Raw genomic sequence first — 22,521 nt, forward strand, 5'->3', positions numbered from 1 at the left:
GGCAACCACTAAAAATAATGCAACTATTTTGTAATCAATTTATTATTTGGACCAACCCTTTTCTTTTCTTCTAGGACACATGAAATTAATGCTTTAGGAGATTGAATTCAAGCGTACTCCAACCCCACCCCTAAGCTATCATATAACAAGAAATTTGATTTCATGCAACCCATTCTCAACCCATAACCATATGAGCTCCAATCTTTTAAACGTGAAACTTGTTCGTATCGGCTTCATAATTAATTTCAAAAGAACCTTCGATCGGTTCTATATATATCAATATAATTCTTGGATATAGCACTTGGATTACTAGATTTGGTATATTTTAATCCATTGATTCTTGTCATAAAAAATAAACGAATCCATGCCAATAATTGTAACTAGTACCAGAGCACTTGTGGTTTCTATGCTCACGACAAGAGTTGAACTCTCGTCATCGTCCTTTTGCTTAGTCAAGCTTTAAACCTCACATGACTGAAAATCGAAAACAAAAGGAAAAGAGAAAATATATTTCTACCCATAGAAAAGGATAAGAGAACTAAAACTTACAAATGGTCGAAAAGCTGATGCCTTGAGAGAAGGGGACTCTAAGTATGTGGGACATCCATTGTCATATAATCTTCCTCTCTAAGTTTTTCAATGATTTGCAGACAAACTTACAAATGGTTGAAAAGCTGATGCCTTGAGAGAAGGGGACTCTAAGGAAGTATGAGGGACATCCATTGTCATATAATCTTCCTCTCTAAGTTTTTCAATGATTTGCAGACAAATGATCGATATTTTACTTTTAGTTCTTACATAAAGAAATAGTAATTAAATCAAATAAATGATTTCGGATGCAGATAGATTCACTTTTACTAGCTTGAGAAATGATAAACAAACACTCTTTTTAGTTTTTTACTCACCCTTGCTTAATCTTGTGTGTTGTTCTAGTTGATTTATTCAATCTGACGACAAAAATAAAAGGCTTTATAGCCAAAATGATTTCCGAGATTGGCATAATTCTTCGTTTTGGTCTCTATGATTTAAAATTGATACAACTGGTGTCTGAGTCTTTCCACCGTTAGTTACTTTGGACATTTTATGACAAATTTTCGTTAAATAAGGAAAAATGATAAAAATACCCTTAATTTTATCATATCATTTGGCCCATTGTTTATTAAATTTAGGGTATTTTTGTCATCTTAGTGCTTATTTATCAGAAATTTTTCACGAAATGACCAAAATAATTGATGATGAACAAACTCAGAAACCATTCCTATCGATTTCAAATCTCATATAATATTTGAATAAAAAACCAGAATAGAAAGAAGTATACGAAAAGTCAAAAAGAGGTGTAAAAAATCACCTCGTTATAAACTTTTCTTTTTATGGTCAACATAAGAATTTGAAGTTGGATCAAATTCAAAACATGGATGGATGGATGGAGGGGTGGATGGATGCATTGCTCATGCTCATGCTTCATGTGATGAGTGTTCTTTGCTTTGTTTAATGGTCAAGATGATCGTTCTTTGTTTTTTTGTTTTTTTTTTAGAATACTGATCGTTCTTTGTTTGAACAATGGTACAAGTGTGCCAAAAGCAACCAGCAAACAAGAAGAACGACAAATCAAAGGCAAATATCCCAAAACCCCATAAAGCAAACACGCCAAAAAAGCCCTGATCAAGCATAGACTCCAAATTCTGACCCGAAATAAAATAGAACTCCAAATATATGTTAAAAATTTTCATCAAATCCTTCATACATCATTAAACATTAATTCATAATCCAAATTAAGTAGGTTCATAAAACACATAAATTAATTAAGATTAAATTTAATAAGCTAACTTAAGCTAAGCTAATAAGCTTATGCAGCTTTTGCAGTACAAGCCAAATAACTGCAACACAGATCATGTAGTGCTGTAGCTAGATCTCCATCATCATCATCAAACTTGATCTCTTCTTCTGCAACTCTTTCACTTCTAACTTCAAAACCCACTTCTTGATTTGCATGCAGAGCTGCCCTAGCTTGTGATCTCTTCCTTCTCATGGCTTCCCTCCTGCGATCATGATCTACCATCCTAAAACAAAAACCACCCACAAAAAAGAATCAAAACCCAATAATATATTCTGAAAAATGGAAAGAGAGAGCTTTAGAGAGAGAAAGTAGTGAGATAGAGAGAGAGAGAGAGAGAGAAAAGAAGTTTATACTCCTTAGAAAAGGTGAGATGGTGATGGGTTATCCCTGAAACACAGAGAGGAAGGCCAAAACTGCCATGGAGGTTTAACATGGACTGCATTTTCTTTCTTCTTTTTTTTGGGGTTTTTTGAGGAGAAAATGATTGGGAGAAATTATTGTATGTGTTTTTGGTGAATTTTGGGATGGGGATTTATAATATAGGGAGGGATGGAGAGGAGTTGAGTTGGTGAGGCTCCAAAGATGAAATAAATGCAAAAGTCGGGTGGATCTATGACCGATCTAATTGCAGAAAGGAGACTGAAAGTGTAGAAGAAGAGCATAGCAAATATAAGAAGCATGCTTGGGTCCTTTGCTATTTACTGTGCAGGTTAAGATGGAGATTGTGCCACATGGTAAGAGACATGGGCTCTCATTTCCTTTGCCATTTGAGTACTAGGCAACATTTGGGTTGATGTAATTTGGACCTAAAAAATAAGGCCTATGTATATGTTAAGAGCAGTCCAATGTGAAAAGAGCAGTCCTATGTATATGTTATGAGTTCAATATATTGATATCACACTCATGAGTTCAATATATTGGTATTACGTTCAAATTTTCCAACCCACTATAGAAGTGTAATTCCCATTTGGGTTAAATATGTTGGTATAATATCAAACTAGCAATATTCTGAATTCCAATAAGAGGGTATCATGTGTAGTGAAATCGTTAATTTGTATTACATACGATATTAAGTTCCATTCGGTTTACATATGTGTCAACATTATTTAACCCAATCTTATATTGAGACTTTCGGTTCAGATAGGTTTGGTTTGGTATAAAATATAAAAAGCATAAATAATTTTCAAACTCGGTTAGCCGAAGGTTTAATTTGCAACTAATAAACTCTCAATACTTATATTGAGATTTTCGGTTCGGATTGGTTTAGTTTGGTACACAATATAAAAAAAGCACAAATTACTTCCAAACTCGGTTAGCAGAAAGTTTAATTTGCAACTACTAAAACCTTAATACTTATTTTGAGACTTTCGATTCAGATCAGTTTGGTTTGGTACAAAATAAAAAAGAGCATAACTAATTTCCATACTTGGTTAGCAGAAAGTTTAATTTGCTACTACTAAACCCTGAGTACTTATATTAGAAATGCTAGCTACTCGTTCTTATTTAACAATTCAAAATCGTCTATTGACCAAGTTTAAAAATTGTTTAGTCATCTAACAATTTTAAAATAATTTCATAATTAACCTTGAGCAATGAGTACGGCCGGATCCATACGAAGTTCAGAAATAAAATTATAAATTTTGATATTAGAAGGTAAAGATATTATAAAGAATGAAGCAAACTAAAGGTGGAAATTTTGTGTGCACATTTTTTCTTAACGAGTGAACGGTTGATATTTAACTAGTTAAGATCGTTCACAAGTGAAAACAAATGTGTGAGCAAAGCCCAAACTTGAGTTGCACAAAACTAGAACACATGGTACAATGTAATATTGCAAACTAACAATATCAAAATATTTCTTAACAACGAGATATCTTAAACTAGTTTAATTTCCGAGTAGGGGAACTCAAACTCGATCGGTTGCAAAGTAACAGGAATAGCAGATCCAATTATGACATTCTTCAAAATCAAGAAGGCTGGCAATCAGTAATGAAAGAAAAGAGGAAGGATTAGTAGAGATAAAACTACACTTGCTCTTTGACCCTATCGTAGTTCCAACGGCTATATGCCCGTTTTAAAGATCGGGTCAAAGAGCTTCAAGGTGTTATGATCCCACATCGACTACACTTATGGGGGTGTAGGGGTTCTTAAGTCCTTGGGGTCATCTCACCTATTGGACTAGTCTTTTGGGTTGGGCTCTTACCTTGGGCTTGAGTACCTAACATTGGTATCAGAATGTAGATTCCCAACACTGCAAAGGGGGCGACTTGGAAAGGGCTACCTTAATGGGACTTCCAAAGGGTGCGCCGCCGTTAAGAGTGAAAGCCACCAGAGTAAGGGCCGCCGTGGGTGTTGGCTTCCGAAGGGTGGTGTAATGTTATGATCCCACATTAACTACACTTATAGGGGTGTAGGGGTTCTTAAGTCTTTGGGATCCTCTCACCTATTGGACTAGTCTTTTGGGTTGGGCTCTTCCCTTGGGCGTCGGGTCCCGACGCCACGGAAGGGGCGACCTGGAAAGGGCAACCTTAACGGGACGACCAAAGGGTGCGTCGCCGTTAAGAGTGAAAGCCACCAGAGTAAGGGCCGCCGTGGACGTCAGGTCTTCTGAAGGGTGGTGTGATATTATGATCCCACATCGGCTACACCAGAAATAATGTAGTGGTACTTAAGTACCTTGGGGTCCTCCCACCTATTGAACTAGTCTTTTGGGTTAGGCTCTTCCCTTGGGCTTGAGTACCTAACATTCCCAAATTCTAACATGCGCATGATTTCTCAAAAGTCTACGGGTCATCTTCTTCCCCTGATAATGTAATGTAATGGCATTGTTAAACATACGACAACAACGTCTAATTATAATAACATTGCATTCTGAAAGTAAATTTAAACAAAACAAGGATGGAAATCTTGGTTTAATTTCACAAAAAGCATCCTAACTTTCGGATGTGAGTCCAATATTCGTGATTTTAAGTGCACCGAGATATTACTGGGACGGAAAAAATTGATAAAAGTATAAGACCTATTTCTTTAAATCTCACCCGTTTATTTTATGATGTTGTACATGTTCTGCCAAATCTCAGCCGTTCATTTTGGATGTGAATCCATATATTATAATGCCTAAGTTGCTCCATTGCTGGAAATAACGGATCAGGATCCTCTCCTGAGCTAAGGGTGAGGATCATCATGTGCAAGCCCATTAGGCCATTCAAATTTTATCCAACGGTTACAATTATTATAACTTTTAGAGATACCCCTTGTTTGTAGCCGTTGAAAAAAATTTGAACAGCCCGTTGGACTTGCTCAGGAGGATCCTCACCCTTAGCTCAGGAGAGGATCCTGATCCGGAAATAACATTCAGCATTCTCCACGCCTATAGTCTGCAATAACAATATAGAGAGCGCCAATTCACAAATTTCATATGTAGGGGTATGTAGGACTTTTTGTATCCAAAACTTTTAACAAAACAAAAATTTTAACTTCTTAATTCTTAAAAGTGGGTTTTACTTCTATGCTACGTAGCATTAAATGCTACGGCATTGAATGATCAGAATTCAAGGGATCACAACAAAAATAATAAGATTCAAATTTAAAATGTCTTGCTTAACAAAAAATGGATGGAGTTAACCACAAAGACCAAACTGCCACACCAAAAAGAGTTTAAGAACTGTAAAACGACAAGAGAAAACTTCAAAGACAGCTATAAAACTCGGGGACAAGTTAAGGACCATCACTGTAACTAATCCTATGTCTGCGCTTTGCTATGCAAAACAATGATATGCTGATAAAACCTCATGAGCCATAACCAACTGATCGACACCAACTACACATCATCGAGGGCAACATTCATGGCTTTGTTCTTGGCGTTGTTTAATAGATTTCGAGTGCCGCTTATCCCCGAGCTTACTTATTTCTCTATTTTACTAAGATCGGAGGTGGAAGTGAAGCTGCTAATCGATGGAGCCGGAGTGGTTAACCACCACGTTGCTCAATATATAGTCCGTTAAGGAAATGGTCAAACTAGTAGCTAAGGATTTTGCTCCGGATAACATATAAGGAAGTCTTTAACCTGACAGACAAGATGAAGTATCTTCGTCTCGTAAAGTGAATGGACTAGGATTCTTTTTAGATCCCATCTGGAACTTCAATCTAGAACGTTCATGCAAATCGAGTGGCCATGAATAATTTATTTAGAGACCGTTTGATAATCATTTTGTTTTCATTTTTATTTCACTTTATTGAAATATGAAAACTAAAATCTTCTTTTGTAACTACTTTAATTTTTTTTTAATTAATGAAAACTACTTTCTTGAGTTTTCACTGTTTGGTTTTCAATTTTTTTTAAGGGTCATTTTGGTTCCGGTCCCTAATCAACCTAATTGTTAGACTGAAACCTTGTTTGTTTAAATATTTTGATCGAGGTCCTTCGCTTCATTTAAGAGATTTAATTCATGCATTGTGCATTTAATGTCCCACAAATTATGAAATTTAAACAAATTCAAATAATATTTTTAAATATAATAAATACTTAAAAATCAATTTTAGAGTAATATTGTTCTTCACAAAAAGCAAAAAAATAATGTTCTTCACAAAAAGCAAAAAAATAATGTACCCATAATTATTAACATATTATAAAATAAAAAATAATGATATATTTTAAAACATAAAATAAATACATATAATTAGCATGGGTACATTTAAATTAAAAAATATGGGTACAAATACAAATAAAATTTAAAAAATATGGGCACAAAAATGAATTAATATATTGGTACAAATTAAAACTGAAAAGAAAAATGGTACAAATTAAAATAAGGCTTGCAAATTAAAAATGGGTACAAACTAAAAATAAAAATATATGATAAAAATTTTACCCATAAGTATAAATATACAAAATGTAACGTTTCTAATACTAAATGAATATATTTAGAAATAAAAAATATTTTATTATTGAAATAATTAATGACGTTTATTGAAATCTAAGAACCTTGATAAAAAAAAATTGAAAAAGAATAAGGTTTTAATCAATGGAGTAGGAAAAATAGAGATGGGAACCTAAGGGTCTGTTTGGTATTCTACTTGAATCCAACTTTTTTTACTCAAAAACAATTTTTAAGTTTTAGACCTTAAAAACTTTCAAAAACTGAACTCAAGACTAACTCAAAAATATAGTCTATTATCTAAAAACATAAAAAGTGAGTTTTTAGAATTTTTAAACTTAAACTCACTCATTTCTTTTCTCTCCCTCCTCCCCTCTCACTCCAAATATCTCTCTCTTTTCTTATTTCTCTCTCCGCCTTTTTTTTTTATTACCTTTTTCGTCTTTCCTCCAATCCCCTCTCTTTATTTTCTCGGTTCTTTCTCTCACTCCTCTTCCTCTCTATCTCATCCAATCCTCTCTCTTCTTTCTCCTTCCTTCAATCATTTCTTACTTTATTTCCTCTTCTCTCCTCTTTCTCATTCCTTGTGACTCCCTCTTTTAAGATTTCTTTGTCTAGTTTACGTCGTACAATTTAAAATTTTTAAATCGCAAACCAATCAAGTTTTTGAGTCTTAAAGAAAATTGTTTTTAAGAAATGTTTTAAGAAATGATAAAAAATTTCAAATAAGATACTAAACAGGCTCCTTCTTTTTTTAAATTGAAAAATAAAAGTAGTTACCAAACAAGATTTCAGTTTTCAGTTTTTGTTTTCACTTTTCTGAAAACCAAAATTGTTTGGTAACTACTTTTAGTTTTCAAAAAGTGAAAACTACTCTCTCTAGTTTTCAAATTTTGGCATTGAGTTTTTACTTTTTGGTTTTTCATTTTCATTTTTTTGAAAACTAAAAATAGTTACTAAACAAAATTTCAGTTTTTAAAAAACTAAAAACTAAATGGTTATCAATCATCCCTTATGTTTTCACGAGAAATGATGGACTAGCCCCCTCATTTGTTCGTTTTCTTCCCTCTTCTCTCTATTCGACTCTATTACCTATCTTCTCAATCTGCTCTTTTTGACACATCCCGACCTAAATCATGGTGTGTTGGTCGTCACGTGAGAGTGACGCAACCATGTGCACGGTGCGGAAGCAATAATGATATAAGGAAATACGAATAACTAAAAACCAAGCTACCATCAATACTAGCTAAGAAAATGTGCTAGTGCGAGATTAAGTCTGAAATACACCATTAGAGCATAAATAACCTAAGTGCAGTCCGACTGGACAAGTACTAATTATACAACATCCAAAGGTGATCCTACATTTGCGATGCTCTGTCAGAACCACCGTTCAAATCCCCGTGAGCCAGTAAAGCACCTCTACCTAAAACCTAGAGGGGCGCAAAACAAAAAGTGTGAGTGGGCAAAAACAAAGCTTTTCAAAATCATTTCATTTATAAAAAATGCTAACCCCTCGCCGTAAAACCTGTATAATTTTCCAGAAAAATATGTATATATAATAATAGAAATCATGCTCAGGATTAAAACACATAGAAATATACCATGCCAAAGTATCTCAAATAAATGCCATAAGTAATCCAATTCAAATGTATCAATGTCAGATATCATATCAGCCGGATCAACCTAACCTGCACGGCTGAGTCTATAGTTCATAACCAATCTCAATCATACCAAATTAAATCATGCACACGAGTCGGAACCACCTAAAGTGGTCTGTAAGACAAAACTAGGTGTAAAATAAATATGCTCTAGTGCTACGATTATGTGAAGACTGTGCGAATAATCGCGAGTCACCTATGAGTCGGAACCACCTATAATGGTATGTACGACAAGCCTGTGCACCTAACTTGGATTCAAGGTGAGCATATGGTGCAGGAGGTGAACATCACGTGAAGGACTATACCCTAACTCTGGGCGGGAGCACTAACACCGGGGTACAGGTTTATGAGCTTTCAATACATCACACATAATCACATCATATCTCGCATAACTGAAGCTATCTCATATCTTTAATTTATGAACTTACCTGGCAGTTACCTGTGCGTCCGCAACCCCAATCATAAATATATGCAACTACTAGTGCATAAATAAAATAGGCAGATACTTTGCATGGTATTTAAAAAAACGTATAATCATTCAAGTTCATTTTCTGGGAAAAATCTCAAGTATATAGGTATATACGAAAAACCAAAATCCCACTCATTGGTATGTCGAAGGGTCGTAGCCCCCGAGCCTCGATTGATGGCGCTCGTCCTAAGGATAGGTCTCACCTATATGCGAAATAACTAAATAAAGGTTATTTAAAGCACATACACAAAACTAGGAAATAATTTCTTATACAATGCTTAAATAGGGTGTTTGAATACACCAACGTGATCTACTCAACACCACGAACATCCCCATATTTTTAGAAAAAAAATTTGAGCACCCACGCGCCGGCCAAAGCACGGCCAGATGTGCTGCCCACGCGTAGGCACGTGCCTGGCACACCAAACGGATTCCCTAACGGCGTTAGGGAATATTCCGTAAAAAATCAGAATATGCCGTTATGTTTACCTGACGGCGTCAAAATATTCCATCAACTTTGACGGAATATTCTCCTCATTTTTCCTCAGATCGCTAAAGCCCGGCGCCGGTCGTCGCTGCACTCTTCGGTTTCTGGAAAAATTTCAAATCTTCATATCTCCTTCATTTCTCAACCAAAATTCATGAAATTTATATCAAATTGAAGCTTACAACAAGTAGAACAAGACCTTACCAATTTTAAGCCTTAAAATCCACAGAATCTCGCCGGAGAAACCTCGATAATCCAGCCTAAATTTGAAACTCGCGAACTGGGACTTCCCGACTTCCAAAACACTTTAACTTTCTTCCCCGAGCTTTGTGAAGATGTTTTAAGGCTTCCTATAACCTTAAAACTTCTTGAAAACTTCACAATCACGAGTGCATGAACAATACTCAAAATCGAGGTTCTTGGGTTCTCGGGTTTTCGAAGCTTTCACATCCAACCAAAGGTATAGAACAACTCCTGAGCTTACTAGGAGTTCAAAGATGCCAACTACAACCTCGATCCGTGACTGGAAGTGTTGGTTTGGAAGTTGTCCGTATGTTGTACAAAAAATGGATGAAATTCGAGAGGGAAGAGAGAGAGAGAGTCAAAGGGAAGGTGATAGTGATGGTGTGTTTGTGTGTGGTCCAGGTTTGGCCAACCAAACCAAAAACAAATAAAACCTTAAGTTCTAATTGGGTCCAAGTACTTAGGAAAGAAAATAATTGGTCCCCAACCACAACTTAAACCGCACAACACCACAAACGTCATTTCACACTATCGAGGAAATGTTTCGGGATAGGCTGTCACACTTTTCTTCTGTTCTCTCTCTGTGTGTGCAAAGTTTGTGAGTTTTTTTTTTCTTTCTCTTGCAAAATTTGTAAGTTTCCTTACCAGTTAATTTTATTAGAATAGCAAGTAGATTGAACAAATTAATAAAGGTTTTGTCATAAATGATTTTGAAATTGATCTAATTCATTATTTTTCCCCTTAATTTGAAAATCAATCTATGTGGTCCCTAAATTTGATTACCTCACATAAATGTAGTTCATGCTGTCTAAATTTATCAAATTTTTTGTTTGTTACTAATGTGGCAAAATAAAATAATAATAATAATAATAATATATTTTGGATATTTAAAAGAAAAAAAAACTTTAGCCCCATCCACCGTTTGCCAAACCCAACCACCAAAAGCCCATCTCCACTCCGGTGGTGGCAGTTGTGTTGTTGAAGCTACATGTGAGGCTTGCAGTCTCTCTCTTTATGTATATATACATGCAAGGTTCTAAAAATCGTTAGGCGCTAGTCGGGCGGCGAGCAGGGACTTAGCGCCTAGGCGGTTAGGCAGCCAATGCGAATTTATGTTAATTTATTGTATATCTTGTAAATAAGTGTCTATTTACACTTAAAAAAAAACTATACTTGTGTTTGGGCCCAAATTTACACCATCGGTCCAAGTAATTAAGGCCGTCAGATGATTAGAGATTTTTCTTGACATTACTATTGTTTTGAAAATATCCTTAAAGTGTGCAGAGTTGTGATATGCGTAAAGCTCCATGTAGAAGAGGCTGTGTGAAATGCCGTGCAGCATTAGAGTCCTATCTTGCATGCGAACCACAAGGAACAATAACACAAAGATGCAATTAATATTGGATGATCATCATGTGGTTATGCCATTTGGAGTAATCAAAATAAGGTGATGTGATAGGATCATGGTGGTTTTGCAGATAATGCAAAACCATCAACCATGTGTTTTAATTAGCATGCATGCATGGATAAAGCTTATGAAGAGATGGTGGGATAAGTAGCACCACCAAATTTACAAGATTGGATTCGGCAAATGGTGATGACGTAAAGGAAGGTCATGATAAGGATGGTGATGATGTAATCCCATTTTAAAAGATGGGATTAAGCTTTGATTGATGTGATAAGGTCTAAGGCGTGAATGTAGGTGCATAAAAGATAAAGTTTTCATAGTTTCATTTATTGTGAATATGCATAAGATAAATGCGTGGTCAGCAACAACAATTAAAGATTTGGAGTCACAGAGCAATTGGGATTATTTTCCACAACTTAGGCATGCAGGTCTCTATAAATACTTAGGCATGCAAGTCTCTATAAATACCAAGCGGCATGCAACATTATGGGGACCTCCAACTCAACACACAAACTGCCATGCGCAAACCTTCACTCTACGCGAAACCTCTCAAACATCTTGAGATTTTTTATTTTCTTTTTCGCCAACACATCTTCAATTTGGATAAACAACACTGTGAAGGCAACCGGCGAACATCTTCAGTTTGGATAAACAACACTGTTGTTGTAGAATCAGCCGACCGTGGAGCACCTTCAGTTTGGATAAACAGCACTGCGTCAAGGCCGATTGGTTATCTATCCAAGTCTCGGTTGAGAAGGATTTTCGAATCCTTATTGGCAGAGGTCATCTCATTTGCCTTCTCGGCGAAGTGAGGTGTTACAAGTTACTACATTCGGCACATTGAAAGCCAAATTTGATATTGAACTTCGCATAACTAGCAGCCTTGTCTTCAGGCTCTAGAACCTGAAGGCCGAGACGTGTTCCTTCATCGGCCGCAGTCACAAGATTAAGAAGTCAGCAGCACACCCAACGCAACATCAACATATTTTACTCCTCGACCGAGCTCGGCCGACGAGTTGGCACGCCCGCATACAACCGAATGACGTAGTTAGCCCATTAGTTGCTTGGTCTGCGCGTCACGTAGGCTTGGTAGTTTTTAGGGTCAACAACTTGTATGGACAATAAAAGAATGACTACATGCAAAAATAGAAGTAGAAGAATACACAAAGTACATCCATCCAACAAGTTCAATATTTAAAAAACAGTAAGCATATGATCATAATGAGGAGTATTCTTGGATGATTGACTAAATTCTTCTTGTTCATGATCCTTGCATTGGATATGATTGACTAAATTCTTATTGTTTATGATCCTTGAATTACATTGGACATAGACCAAATTATTTAATCTTGTTGTATCTAGTTTATTTCTTTTCTTTGTATATATCCCTCAAAAGTGCTCCAGTTCATTTCACAATTGGATGAACTTGTAGTCAATCTATCATTTGCAAATTAAGTACGCCATTTCCATAAGTATACCACCATGAAACTAAAAAAGAAAAAAGCACACAATTAATCATAAAAAATAAAAATACAAATAAAACCAAACCGCTACCGCCTAGGACCGCCTAGCACCAGACCAATTTTTCGATGATTTGCACTAAATCGCAGCAGACCACCTAGGGCCTAGATGGTTGTCTAGAACGATTTTTAGAACACTGTATACACGTTATTCTCGTTCACTTTCTACTTCAGCACCTTTGCTTCCTCATTACCCCAATCTACCATCTCGGTTCTTTAATTTTCTCACCTGGATTTCTTTAATTTGGACATTATGCCATTAAAGATCGATGATTGAAGGTTTGATGGGAGCCGAATTCAATTTGCATATAATGTGTGCCTCCCCTTATGTGCAACGTCATCAAATTCATAGAAAAAACTTAACGAATTTGGATGGCATTGAATATATTAATGTGAGGTAGTTAAATTACATTGATTGATTTTTAAATTGTGAGACCAAAATAATGAGTATGGTCAATTTCATGAATCATTTGTGATAAAACCTAATTAAGAATTTAAGATGGAGTGTGCAGAACGGAAAATAACAAACTAACCTGCTACAACGGTTCAGATTGGCCGATTTGGTTGCTTTGGCCGACCTGATGCCCACACCAACATGTAACAGTGGCTAGATCCTAATTATTGGATGAGTAATGCTTGAGAGATCAACATTTTAAAGCAAATTTTGTAAATCATATGACGTGATTATTGATGATTAGATTACTGTTTAAGTGTTGATTAACATACTTATTTCCTATTAGTCACACATTATTAAGACTAACAGATAGCGTGGTTGTTGATGATTGAATACTGATTGATCAGTTACTAGTGCATTATTGATTTGGATTGAATAGTGAATTATCTCTCACACTAATGACTAAATGGCTAAAAACTTTCAACTTGGTCGATTTTGGGAGCAACATATATGTGACCCCTACATTGAGCGATATGTCTCGTCTCTATATACACACGCATGACTTGACGGTCGAATCTCATCATTTTCATCCAATAGGGTCCTCTTCCAATCATTTTGATGATCTTAGAGATCCGTGAATTGTATATGTTCATCGTATATCATGCGATCAATTTTTGTCAAGTACGGTTTATGTTTAATTTTAAATAACAATATTTAAAATGATTTTTTATCACACGATGTACGATAAACGAATACGATTCACGTACTTTCCGGATCCTCACAAAAAGGATCCCGCGAGAATCCCGATTCCATTTTCATAGTTAACCTTTAACAGTTGTGTAATGTACCACATTTCCTAATCACCCACCAGACAGGCACCAGTGCGGTCACCCAGCGCCACAAAAATGCCCAAAGAGTGGTCACAGTTGTTATGCTCGATCTACTCCTATTTTTTGTTTGCTGCTGAAACAAACCTGTGAGGTCCAAACCTTCTTGAAGGTCTGCATCATCATAAATGAAAACAAAGATGTGCTGGGGGTAGGAATTGAATGAACTCTATACATTGAATGCATTCGTAAATATTTTTAGGGTTAAACTCTGTTTACTACCTTCATGTTTCGTGATTTTTAATATTTAGTACATCAAGTTTTTTGCATTCCAGAGTTATATCTAAAGTGTTAATTTTGGAACAGTCTCATATATTCGTTAGTCAAATTGTTAATTCTCTCGTTAAGTGATGACGTAGTGTCCATGTGGATAATGATTAGGCGCCATGTGTCATTAAAAATATTAAAATAATCGCGTTCCCAACCTAGAAGAAGAAGAAGGAAAAAAAATTAAATTAGTTCGTCATTTCCAGATTAATGGAGATCTACCACAAAACCAGTCCAAAAATCATCTCAAAGTATTTTCGAAATTCATCCACATTGAAAATCCCAAAAATATGGAGTTCATGGTCTGGGTTCGCGTTTGCGGTCGCGGGGTGGGGGGGGGGGGGATGAACTGGGTTTGGGTTGCTGTTTTTTTTTTTTCTTTTCTTCTTCTTCTTCTTCCCCATCTTAAAGTATTTTCGAAATTCACCCACACTGAAAATCCCAAAAATATGGAGTTAATGGTCTGGGTTCACGTTCGTGGTCGCAGGCCGGGGGGGGGGGGGGACGAACTGGGTTTGGGCTGCTGTTTTTTTTTTTCTCTCTCTCTTCTTCTTCTGGGTTGCAGATTCGGTTTTTTTCTTCTTCTTCTTCTTCTTCCTCCTTCTTCTTCTTCTTCTTTTGAGTTGCAGATTCGGTTTTTTTTTTTTTTTTTTTTTTTCTTCTTCTTCTTTTGGGTTGCAAATTCGGGTTTTTTTTTTTGTTTTTTTGTCTTTTTTTTTGTTTTTTGTTTTCCTTCTTCTTTTTCTTCTGGGTTAGGAGCAGGGGGAGAAGGGATGGGGTTTATTTATTTATTTATTTTTCTTTTTAACTTTTTCTTCTTCTGGATTGCAGATTTGGTTTTTTTTTTTTTTTTCTTCTTCTTCTTCTGGGTTGCAGATTCGGGGTTTTTTTTTTCCTTCTTCTTCTTCTGGGTTGGGGGTGGGGGGAGAATGGATGGGGTTTATTTATATTTTTTTTCTTTTTAACTTTTATTTAACTTCTTCTTCTTCTGGGTTGCAAATTCGGTTTTTTTTTTCTTCTTCCTTCTTCTTCTGGATTGCAGATTCGGGGGTTTTTTTTCCCTTCTTCTTCTTCTTCTTCTTCTTCTGGGTTGGGGGCGGGGGGGGGGGGGGGGGGGGGGGGGAAGGGGTGGGGTTTTTTTTTTTACTTTTATTTAATTAATTTTTTAAATATTTTTTTAATGACACGCGCCACGCCATCACTTAACGAGAGAACTAACAGTTTGACTAACAGATGTATGAGATTGTCTTAAAATTAACACTTTAGGTATGACTCTGGGACGAAAAAAATTTGATGTACTAAATGTTGAACACCAAGAAACATGAGGGTAGTAAACAGAGTTTAACCATATTTTTAATTAACTGAGTTACAAAACTATATCAATAATTCATCTCGTCTAAACTTGATAATATCAAAATTGCAAAAAGCAAATTAAGAGCAAGAGCAAAGCACTTGAACTATCCTTTGTAAGGCATAACAAAGAGGCTAAGGATCTGGGAGGCAATAGGGCAATAGTTAGCATGAGGTATAATTTGACGTTCCATGCCAACAAGTCCTCCCTTCCAGTAAGGATTCTCTCTCCTCTTATTTTTGGGTGGCATAACTCAAAGACATCATATTTCTTTTGAATGGTCTAAATTAAAAGACGGGGATGGGAGGAGACAAAAATAGAAGGGGAGATAATCCAAGTCTCTAGTTTTTTAACAGTTTGAGTTGCTACTTGGACTTCATTATGCAGATAAGAAGCGTTCCTCCACGCAAGCACAACTTGATATGTTTGTAGAAATGTGTTATTTTGTATTTTTATTAAGCTAATTATGTACACATATCAGACTATGATTCGTCATTTAGTGTTCGGAATTCGAAACTCTCCCGCACTAGCTAGCACTTCAATTATTGAAGCGATCTTAACTCATGCACCAACTGTGATTCATCATTTAGTGTTCGGATTTCAAAACTCTCCCGCACTAGCTAGCACTTCAATTATTGAAGCGATCTTTACTCATGCACCAACTATGACTCGCCATTTAATGTTCGGAATTCGAAGTAGCTAGCACTTCAATTATTGAAGCGATCTTGACTCATGCACCAAGCAACAAGTTGCTTGTTAGTGCAACGTTCATGCCGCTGTAACCTCTGGTATTTTAGCAATATGAAATTTCACTAATTGACAAGATAATGCAGACAAAAGACAGCTCGTACTATATAGCACTCCTGACGTACCACAAGTGACCTCATAAATTGTTTATGTGACAATTTAAGCACTTAATTCCGCCAGCCACACAAAAAAGTGTGCTTGAATCATATTTCAACGTGCCGAACTATTTATTTTGTAAGTTGCACCTCATATATCATATTTGCAAAATATTTAGCTCATTCGGAAATATTTAAAACATCTAATAGAATTCAAAGAAATTGACCAACAATATGTTTTGAGAAACATTAAAATTTCATCAAGACAATTAAATGAGAAAATGGTTCCGGATTGAATTGAATTTTTGTAAGAATGATTCGTGAATCAAGACTTACAAAATAGGCTGGTTGGATTGTTGAAATTCAATGTGAAGTGAGTCCCACAACTAATTTTTATTTTTTTTGAAAAAAAATGAGGATCCCTTGTATATATATAGGATTTAGGATAGACCGTATACATTTATATATATTTATCTATGTTTATATGCATATATGGCTGGAGGCAGCCTGGATAAATATGTTTGTATATATAAAACCATGCTCCATACTGAAGCAGACTAGAAGCTCGTACACCACTGACCACGCCGCCATGGATACTAGGAGAGTAAAGAATATTCGGGAGGTTCGCTACGCAGGAGAGATGACGCCGACGGTCATGTTCTTAGTATTAGGATTAGAACGACGGCGTCATCTCTCCTGCATAGGAAACCTTGCATTGTATGTGCACCAAAACCACTGCCACGGCAAATTGGCAATCAGATTCGGATGAAAATAAGGTCCTACTCATTATTTCAATTCGTGCTTAACCGTAAAGTTTGTTGTTTAGTGTTAAATATGTAGTCTTAGTTTTGCAGGTACACAACCTAATTCGATATGGTTCATTGCACTTCCAAAGCTTGGAAGAAGAGCTGCATAAAACTTGGTTACCAAATGCTTATATTATAACTAATATTTTGGTTTTCTCTTTTTGTGACTAGCGGGGATAGGTGATTCAAATTTAGAACCTCTTCCAACATTCGAAAAAGAAGAATCAGGAGGTTTTCATTTTCATTTTTTTTAAATTCTCCCCTCCTCTATGCACCCTCGAGAAACTCCGAAATTGGTGTACACTAAAGAGGAATGACGGCAAACCTTGGTCGCACAAATTGGCCCACAATTCGTGCAACAGCTAGACGGGAGTCAACCATCCCATGTCATGTTTACACTTCATCCCAAAGTCGTCTTACCAATCAAACTCCACTAGCGTCCCAAGCTGCCCCTTTGGAGTTGGGTGGCAACAATTTCAACACTCCAAGTTGCCAACCAACTCCTGGGGTTTCTAGTTGGCAATTTTTTTTTTTTTTTTTTTTTTGGTTCTAGTTGGTAATTTTGATAGTTGATTTGTACTCTGTTTTACCTTTGTTATATTACCTGTGTTATCTACAAGATTTGAAAGCAAGAATCTATTTCACCGATCTGTTTTGTAAATCCATTGCAACAATAATCCAGGATGTGCGAAAATCACTTCTCTACACGATATCCGACTACGATCTGCAATCTCTCAATTAGCACGGGTTTATGATAATCGCTCTACTTATTTACATGTATTGTCGGGGCTTTTGGACCATGCATTATTTACGAATAAACTTGATCAGTGGTTCAGATTCGCAATTGACAAAATATATGAATTTCAAACCACATTTTTCCCAAATAATTCAAAATAAGTACGCACAATGCTTTAAATATCACTACAATACGTTCATGCTTGTTGGATGCTGCAACACCAACATAAAGAAAACCCAACGATGTATTATCGCTAAAATGTTTCTCAACACCAACCAGCCACCAAGAAATATATTCCCAGGTGTCAACAATGTTACAAGTTCATAGTTCCAACCGTAGAAACACAACAAATTCCAACTTGGCTCCATGCTAGTTGTTCCATGTTCCGAAGATATGTAGCCATCCAGCTACCATGATCCTTCAGCTCCCAATGTTGGGTTTTCGAAAGCGGAGAAACCCCAGAAAGTCTTCAAAGAGTAGGGCTGCGAGATAGTCACGCCTTCTTCAGTGATCTTAGATATCTGCAATTTCAAATTTTAAGAAGTGGTCATCTTACAAGGAAGACAATAAACTCCACCCTTACAGCAGACAATATTATCAAGAACCGTCCAGAGACAAATTGCTGCGTTTCTTTTTCGGCCTTGCAACTACTGTGTTAATTTCAAACTACTAGTTCACACAGTTATCCAATGTGTGCAATCATCACTTTATTCACAGACCTATAACAAAGATCAAAGTTTTCTCCGCTAACAACTTCCCCCACTCGGTGAGGAAGTCTTAAAAAGCTTGAACTTTTTCTTTCCAATGGTTGGGCTCATAAGAGTATGACTAATTTTAAAAACTGAACTCTTTACACCAACTAATGTAAGAGAATATATGCAAACCCAACTAACATAAAAGTGAAATTTGGAGGAAATCCTCGATTTATTAATGACACTGAATTCCGAAGGCAAATAATTTTCCACTAGGCCTCTACAAATAAAATCAACTTGAAAGAGTAAGGAAACATAGACATGCAGAAATAAAGCTATTACATATTTTGTCAACCTCAATATAGAACACTTCCTACACTTGGTGAAGAGTTAGGACATACAAGCTAGCTAGCGTCCAGGACTCAAAAATTGAAAAAGGAATCCATAGGAAGCTGGTAGTACTATTGTCTGGCATCTAACTAAATCCATAAACATATGCCACCAACCTTCAACGCCTCTTCGGAGATGAAGTTGACAATGAAAATAATGTGATGTTCATAAGCACATTGCACACATCTGACAAATGGGGTTTTCAAGAAGAATATTTTCCTCTAAAAAGGACCACCATCACCTAAATACTTTCTTCAATAAGTATATAGAAACTATGATCAAATTTTACCAAGAACCTCATTCTACAATGTATTTTACAGAAAGTACGTATATTAGAAAACTTGTTGGGTAGAAATAGGAAAACGAAATCAAACGAAAATTGAAATCAAAACCATGCAGTCCTGTTCATCAGAATTACAAGTAATATTTCTCTTTGCCCACTTTAAACAATTTCCGGGGCTAAAGCCCAATCTATTATCAGTAAAATAACTAGTAATTACACGGACAACAATAGCAACAAAAAGAACAATCTATTGAAAAAGGCTTATCAGGTTTCATAAGTGTTGAAGATAAAAGATGACAGACAGGCGGCTTATATGCCAGTTAAAGAAAATAAACAGATAGATGCATAAGAAAGCTCTCAGGAATCGTTAGCCAAAAATTACGGAATATATAACTTTAAAATTGTTAGTATCAAAGGATACTAAATGATAGAGCAAATAACACTAATCAATTACTCTACCTGAAGCTTGTTCACAGCAGACCGATCACGATAGAGAAGGACACGCATGCATTTCTCCAGCAGCTTTACACCTTCTTCGAAAGTCAAGTTCTCATGCCACTCATCACGAAGAATAGGCCGTGCAAGGTGATTTCCAAACCCAGTTGCTACATGATTGTCCTCGAAATTCACGCCTATCATGCTAACCTGGATAAGAATAAAAATATGACAAGTCACTAAGTCAACTCATTCAGTAAAAAAAAAAAAAAAAAAATGTTCTAAAACCATACAACATGCTACAAAGTGTTAAGGGAAGGAAAAAAGGAGCCCTACCATCCCAAGATACTTCTGTCCCTTTTTTACTCCACCAAGGACAAGAGAGTTCCACAGTGGATTGAACTTGTTACGCCTATTGTACATCACACGAGTCAGATAGTTGTGTACCTCTTTCGGTCCCAAAGAGTTCCCATCATCCCACATGTTGTCGTATAGGCTACAACCAGAAAACTCAAAATGAATAATCCTTTAACCAACTGTTGCAAATGATACAAAGAAACAGCAAAAAAAAAAAAAAAAAAAAAAAAAAAAACAGAAATGCAATGAAAACATTTAAAAAGGTAGCTAAACGGTCATCTTCATAATTTTCCTTAATCAGGAATGCTTACATGAGTTCATCAAGATAACGTAATAGCTCCTGAAAGTCACTTATTTCTCCACTTGCACCAAGAAGAGAATGCTTTCCAATGGGCTTCATTCGCTCCACACTCTTATATCGCAGGGTAGACCCATAAGAACCTATCAACAAATCCATCATTTTGATACTGTTAAGAAAGATGAACACACACAAAAGGAGCATGCATGGGTGTCTAAATTTTGCGTCATGAAGTACTAGACCTCCAACCATAAAAAAGAAGAAGAAAGAGATGATGAATATTAATGATAAAAAGATGGGCCATAACATAAAAACAATGAGATAGATAATACATTACATGGTACAAAGACCGTTAACAGTTACAATAAGTGCACAAAACTGGCACTCAGCAAAAAGAGAGGAAGAAGAAAACAAAAACAAAATAAAGAATACCCTTTTGTTTATGTACCCCCCAAAAAGGAATTTTACAGTCTGCAACATTCTTGATAACTTTAAACAGTATCGATGCAAACTACAAACAACCATTTATCCTTTGATTTAATGAATAGCTTGCTAGGACCTAAGTTGCCTAACTTTGCTTCCTGAAACATGCGGAGGAAATTGAAGATATCCCATTGTCCTGCACACACTCTGTGCTTGTTTTATTTCTTCCCGATATTTGTAACTTTCACAGAACGTGAGAAGTTCAATTCTGTTTTTTATTACCATTTTAGCCTTTATCGTTAGTTTATCTCGACTACATTTGGCATTGTAGGGATCTAACTGCTAACAATGGGCATTATGTATAATAACACAGAAACTAATGTACCGTACTTTGGAAAGACTCTAATTTGAACTATTTCTTTTCAAGATAAATTGGCACAAAGAGAATAAGCGTACAAGAACAACTCCGAAAACTCCATAACAAACTCGATAAGAAGCTAAGATAAAGGGGGAAAGAGTCCCACCTTCCAACAAACACCAGAAAAAAAGTTATACACAGCACTAACATCATCAATTTTCAATCTAGAAACTGACCAACAAGTTCAATCAAATAAAATATTAAAGCTTTGTTTTGTGACGCAATGTGAAAGAAATTGGCAGCTAACCTCCCATATCAGCAGCCATCAAGATTCCATCTTTGTACTTGAGAGCCACAACAGATGTACCAGTCACATATGGGTACCTTCAAAAAGTACAAAAAAACACAAAAATCAAAATTAAATAATTGAAACATCAAACAGAAAGCTAAATCCCCAACAGCCCAAAATACCCTAATCTCTGTTACATTCAAAAAGTACAGAGAATTTGTTGAAATTAAACATAGAGAAAACGACGAGAGAGAGAGAGAGAGAGATTAGAACACATACAGGGTTCTCTGAGAGCCTTCAGGATTGCACAGCAGGCCGGGTTTGGATTGATTCGACTCCATTAACTGCTCAAAAAAAACCCTTCAAATGTTAAATCCAAGCAATTAAACGACAATCTGGGTGGTGAAATCAAATGGGCACTTGAAACTTACACTCGTTCTTTGCTTTCTGAAGCTTTTTGTTGTGAGATCGCAGAGAGAAGAAAGCGTTAGACGTTCTGAAGCTCAGTGAGGTACAAATAAAGACTTTTTACCCCTTTTCCTTCTGCTCAAGACATCGCGACCCGAAACATTACTCGGATTCGATTAAGGAACACTTGGCGGAATTGGACTACAATTCTAAGCCCAACTAGAAGCTATGGCCCAGCCCAATTCAAATAATTTGGGCGTTTTTGTTAAATTAACTTGTCTTCGACGTTAAGATAAATTGTGAGTTTTAATGACAATGTTGGAAAAATTGAGTCGTTTATAGTAGTTCCACCCTTCCATGAGTTGCTAGGTAACTGGTGGGTCAACTTCAGCTGGACTAACAGCCCATGTAGATATTGCCTAGGCCTTTACCTAGGGGAGGTGACGTCAGGCTGATGTTACGATGACGTTAGTCGTGCAATGAGGGGAGGTGAGCCGCCAATTTTTGTTGTCGGGGGCTTACATCTGTTCAAAAAATAGAGAGCATGATTCTCTTCCTTTGAAATCCCGTCCCTTCTCTTCTCTCATTTTCTTCTTTTATCTTTTTCTCTCTTTAAAGAAGCGAACACAATAAGTTGTATTGGCTCAATAGTAACTGTTCATTTGTAAATGAAAGATTTTACGTTCGATTCTCGTCAAAATACGAATTTGAGCCACATTATTATGGCTAGCCCATTGTGAGGCTTAGTCTATTCTCCCCTAGTAAGGATAATATCGTTTGTATAAAATAATAATAAAAAAAAATAG

At 36.1% G+C, this 22,521-nt stretch overlaps 2 protein-coding genes and 2 long non-coding RNA genes across 5 annotated transcripts; 1 reads left to right on the forward strand and 3 right to left on the reverse strand.

The window, feature by feature from the left end:
• Positions 1–1,712: 1,712 nt before the first annotated feature.
• On the reverse strand, positions 1,713–2,546 carry LOC126588349 (uncharacterized). The gene is made up of 2 exons (XM_050253442.1): positions 2,191–2,546; positions 1,713–2,060 (listed from the first exon to the last, which is right to left on the reverse strand). Exons 1-2 carry the CDS (start codon positions 2,277–2,279, stop codon positions 1,847–1,849), a joined length of 303 nt encoding a protein of 100 aa, XP_050109399.1. The 5' UTR covers positions 2,280–2,546; the 3' UTR covers positions 1,713–1,846.
• Positions 2,547–8,825: 6,279 nt separating this feature from the next.
• LOC126591615 (uncharacterized) lies at positions 8,826–9,940 on the reverse strand. 2 transcript variants are annotated; one of them, XR_007612453.1, is made up of 3 exons: positions 9,533–9,940; positions 9,331–9,423; positions 8,826–9,044 (listed from the first exon to the last, which is right to left on the reverse strand). It is a non-coding gene; the product is annotated as an uncharacterized LOC126591615 (long non-coding RNA). The 2 variants fall into 2 exon arrangements; XR_007612454.1 differs by having other exon boundaries at positions 9,331–9,432.
• Positions 9,941–16,723: 6,783 nt separating this feature from the next.
• Positions 16,724–17,751, forward strand: LOC126590834 (uncharacterized). The gene is made up of 2 exons (XR_007612172.1): positions 16,724–17,016; positions 17,095–17,751. It is a non-coding gene; the product is annotated as an uncharacterized LOC126590834 (long non-coding RNA).
• Positions 17,752–17,903: 152 nt separating this feature from the next.
• On the reverse strand, positions 17,904–21,892 carry LOC126590833 (proteasome subunit beta type-4-like). The gene is made up of 7 exons (XM_050256343.1): positions 21,739–21,892; positions 21,587–21,651; positions 21,326–21,402; positions 20,251–20,380; positions 19,919–20,078; positions 19,607–19,792; positions 17,904–18,303 (listed from the first exon to the last, which is right to left on the reverse strand). Exons 2-7 carry the CDS (start codon positions 21,646–21,648, stop codon positions 18,190–18,192), a joined length of 729 nt encoding a protein of 242 aa, XP_050112300.1. The 5' UTR covers positions 21,649–21,651; positions 21,739–21,892; the 3' UTR covers positions 17,904–18,189.
• Between the last annotated feature and the right edge of the window lie 629 nt (positions 21,893–22,521).

Source organism: Malus sylvestris, chromosome 11, assembly GCF_916048215.2.
Source record: "Malus sylvestris chromosome 11, drMalSylv7.2, whole genome shotgun sequence".
NCBI lineage: Eukaryota > Viridiplantae > Streptophyta > Magnoliopsida > Rosales > Rosaceae > Malus > Malus sylvestris.

Bases quoted from the DNA above. Each gene is read 5' to 3' on its own strand.
- LOC126588349 (XM_050253442.1), bottom strand. From the start codon at position 2,279: ATGCAGTCCATGTTAAACCTCCATGGCAGTTTTGGCCTTCCTCTCTGT. The intron at 2,061-2,190 runs GTATAAACTTCT...TTTTTGTTTTAG, and splicing joins CATCTCACCTTTTCTAAGGA to GATGGTAGATCATGATCGCA.
- LOC126590833 (XM_050256343.1), bottom strand. From the start codon at position 21,648: ATGGAGTCGAATCAATCCAAACCCGGCCTGCTGTGCAATCCTGAAGGC. The intron at 21,403-21,586 runs GTATGTGTTCTA...TACTTTTTGAAG, and splicing joins GAAGGCTCTCAGAGAACCCT to GTACCCATATGTGACTGGTA. The intron at 20,079-20,250 runs GTAAGCATTCCT...TTCTGGTTGTAG, and splicing joins CGTTATCTTGATGAACTCAT to CCTATACGACAACATGTGGG.